Source organism: Sturnus vulgaris, chromosome 30, assembly GCF_052056855.1.
Source record: "Sturnus vulgaris isolate bStuVul1 chromosome 30, bStuVul1.hap1, whole genome shotgun sequence".
NCBI classification, from domain to species: Eukaryota; Metazoa; Chordata; class Aves; order Passeriformes; family Sturnidae; genus Sturnus; species Sturnus vulgaris.
In genome coordinates, this window is record NC_142272.1 from 3713492 (window position 1) to 3715376 (window position 1885).

A 1885-nucleotide genomic window follows, 5' to 3' on the forward strand; every position below is an offset into this window, starting at 1 on the left:
ATACTTTAAATTTTGGCCCTTCTCAAAGGCCTGGAACAACCCCATGTTATGGGTGGGGTTTGGTGACTTTGGCCCTGCATGTACAGCATGTTCTCTCTTCACGCACATTCTCAGGAGTGGGGAAATTCCAGCAGGGCTTTATGCAGATCTGGGTGCCTTTTTTGGAAAATGTAATGATAGAAGGAGGTAGAATAAACCCTCCCGTGTTCCTCCACCTGCTGAGGCGGCAGGAGAGGCTGTGGGACCTTTGCCAGAGCCTTAGCACGCATCCTCTTCTCCTTAAAGCACCAAATTTGTACTCTGAGGTGGCTCTCTGCTGCCAGCTGCGAGCAGCACACGCACAGCGCTATGCAGGAGAATCTCTTTCAATTGTCAGCTTTGAGGACAGCTAGGAGTCGACGTTGCAGATCCAGGTACTCGCCTATGCCCTGGGAGTAGGCCACCGGATCCATGGCCAGGTGGTGGAAGAGGTTGGGTGGCTCAGCCATTTGAACATCCTGGGGCACACTGAGCTCCTCAGGAAGCCTCCAGTTGCCCACAATAAAGTGGTTGAGGCGTTTCACTTGCAGGGATAAGCGCAGGCTCTCACTGATATCAAACATTCGCCTCAGGAAATGCCTCCTGCACCACTGTGACACAGGAATGGTGTTCAGGAGGTGCATGACAATGGTTTTCATGGTGTAGGTGGAAAAGCCTATGCCCAGCTGAAGAGACGTGAATAGCTTCAGGCATTTGAGGTGCAAGCTGTCACGGGGAGCCTGCATGGCAATGTGCTGGAAGAATTTCATTTCTGCCACAGCATAAGTCTCAGGCCACAGAGTGCTTGGCGTTCTGGCATATCCAGGCTGGCTGCTCACAAAGATGTCTGAGTCACCTCTCTGCACCCCAAGCTTCATCTCAATCCGGAAGCTTTCTCTGCCATTGGTCACCTTGAATTGGCAGGAGTGTCTGGAGGGCAGCAGCATTAAATGCCAATTTTGTGACTGAGGCAAAGCTGGCCAGATTGCTCTCACCAGCTGGCAGAACCAGCGGGCAGTTTTGTGCACATCCAGGTAGGAGTCGGTGCACAGGGTGTCTAGGAGGCTGGGATCCTGATTCCTCCTCAGCTCCTCCTCGGGGTGGTGCAGGAAGCACAGCATGTTCTCACCCTGCTGCTCCTTGGTGCAGGTGCACTCCAGCTGCACACGGACACGGAAGTTCCTCACGTGCCTCTGCTCTGCAGAGTCCAGCTCCAGGTGGAAGCTGTGGCCTCGGGGAGGAGTCATGGGGATGAGCACCTGGTACACAACATCCTGCTCACGTGGACTCCAGCCTTCAAAGGCGCTGCCCACCCCGATGGCTCCTTGCAGGACTGGGTAGAAGCTGTTTGATAAGACATGTCCAAGGTAAATTGCATAATTATCCATGAGGTTCCTTGTCCACTCGCAGCCTTTCTGCAGGTCCTGTACAGGCCACTGTATGCGTTCCATTAGAGTTCTTCCAACGTTATCGTCAAAATCATTGTCTTCTTCATGGACTGCAATTGCAAGATCACTGTTTTCTGCATTTGCAGACTCATTGACAACTTCATTTTCAATATTATCTTCTTCATTTGCAGCAACATTAGTAACTTCCCGTACATTGCCATCATCATTGCTATCTTCCTTCCGATTCTCATCATCTTCTTCTTCTGCATTTCCAACCTCTACTTCTTCATTTGCATCCCCATTTCTGACTTCCTCTTCATTTGCACCATTGTTTTCTTCTTCAGGCTCCTCTCTTCGCAGGCTCCTTTTGCACCCCATCCACCATAGGACCAAGACAAGGACCAGGAGCACAGCAACAGCTAAGAGCTGCAAGAGCTGCACCTGCTTCAGGGTGAGCTGCTCCACCTCCTGCTCCAGCC

At 51.7% G+C, this 1885-nt stretch overlaps 1 protein-coding gene across 1 annotated transcript; it reads right to left on the bottom strand.

The window, feature by feature from the left end:
• Nucleotides 1-365: 365 nt before the first annotated feature.
• Nucleotides 366-1469, bottom strand: LOC148220859 (inositol 1,4,5-trisphosphate receptor-interacting protein-like 1). Its single transcript, XM_088180923.1, has one exon. It carries the CDS (start codon nt 1467-1469, stop codon nt 366-368), a length of 1104 nt encoding a protein of 367 aa, XP_088037049.1.
• Between the last annotated feature and the right edge of the window lie 416 nt (nt 1470-1885).

Excerpts from the sequence above, each read along its gene's own strand:
- LOC148220859 (XM_088180923.1), bottom strand. The coding sequence starts at position 1,469 with ATGGAACGCATACAGTGGCCTGTACAGGACCTGCAGAAAGGCTGCGAG.